This window comes from Nestor notabilis, unplaced genomic scaffold (assembly GCF_000696875.1).
Source record: "Nestor notabilis isolate BGI_N333 unplaced genomic scaffold, ASM69687v1 scaffold4026, whole genome shotgun sequence".
Lineage (NCBI taxonomy): Eukaryota > Metazoa > Chordata > Aves > Psittaciformes > Psittacidae > Nestor > Nestor notabilis.
This window is the reverse complement of record NW_009933142.1, coordinates 1-1,104: the sequence shown is the minus strand read 5'-3', so window position 1 is coordinate 1,104 and position 1,104 is coordinate 1. Positions and strand designations below refer to the sequence as shown.

General features: G+C 39.3%; 1 protein-coding gene across 1 annotated transcript in view; it reads left to right on the top strand.

Moving 5' to 3' along the window:
* The window catches only part of CRIPT (cysteine-rich PDZ-binding protein), a gene marked incomplete at both ends in the record, with an annotated part of 1,254 nt that extends 365 nt beyond the window's left edge, over nucleotides 1-889 (top strand). The window contains 2 exons of the mRNA XM_010016710.1: nucleotides 160-214; nucleotides 786-889. Coding sequence (XP_010015012.1) covers nucleotides 160-214; nucleotides 786-889 — 159 coding nt within the window. The remainder of the gene's footprint in view (nucleotides 1-159; nucleotides 215-785) is intronic.
* Between the last annotated feature and the right edge of the window lie 215 nt (nucleotides 890-1,104).

Sequence of the window (1,104 nt, the reverse complement as noted above, 5' to 3'; positions counted from 1 at the left end):
ATGTAAGCTATTCTGTTGACCTGTGCTTTAATGCTGTGCTGTATGCTTTATCTCTTTTTGTGACCTTATTTGCGGACAGGTAAAAGCTGTAAACTAAGCTTTTTAAAGTATGCTTGGAACAGGGAAATTCACTGCTTCATGGCTTTATTCTTTTTGTAGAAAGCGGTGGCCGCAAGTTAAATGAAAACAAAGCATTGACCTCAAAGAAGGCAGGGTTAGTATTTAATACTGTTCTTGGCAAAAAAAAGTCAGTTTTCTGTAACTGAGGCCCGTTTCCTGCATATTTGGACAACTGCTCAAAATTCGTCCAAAATCCACTTTGAAAAAAAAAAGAAGTAGGGATTATGACATTTGATTAGTTGGCAAAAGTATGCCCATGTATATTTCATGGGTACTTTCTGCTGAATCACAAAGCCTGAACAATTATTTTACTGCAGTTCTTACTGGCATGGCTATGGTTTGATGCTTTTGTTAGCAGAGGAGCCAGGAAGGCTTATTTTCTGTGCTAAGGTGGCTGGTGCGATCTCTTGAGCATTTTCTTGGTGTCTGGGGGGGGGTGTTCTGTTACGCAAGGGGGCAAGTTCTGTGCTGGAAGGTGTTTAAGTTCAAAATAGCCTAGTATCTTAATAGAAAGACAAGTTAGAAATAATCCTCGTACGTTCCTTTTCTAAATTGCAGCTTTTGCGGACGTTCGTCTTTGCCCTCTGACTTAGACTTTTTAGGATGAGGCAGAGGAAATGCTTTATTTCAAGGTGTATAAATAAACTACTTTTCCTTTTTCGTAGGTTTGATCCTTATGGAAAGAACAAATTTGCAATCTGTCGGATTTGTAAGAGTTCTGTGCATCAGCCGGGGTCTCACTATTGTCAAGGATGTGCCTATAAAAAAGGTGAGTTTCACAGAGTAACAAATTACTCCAGTTTGGTTTGAAATTAGAGAGCAAGTGGAACTTTCAAACTCGTTTTGCCTCATGAAGAGAAGGCTAAGATGAGATTTAATTCCTATCTTCAACTTCTGATAGGAAGGCTTAGAGAAGATGGAGTCAGGCTCTTCTGAGATGCCCAGTAATAGCATAAGAGACAACATACACAGGTTAGAATGTGA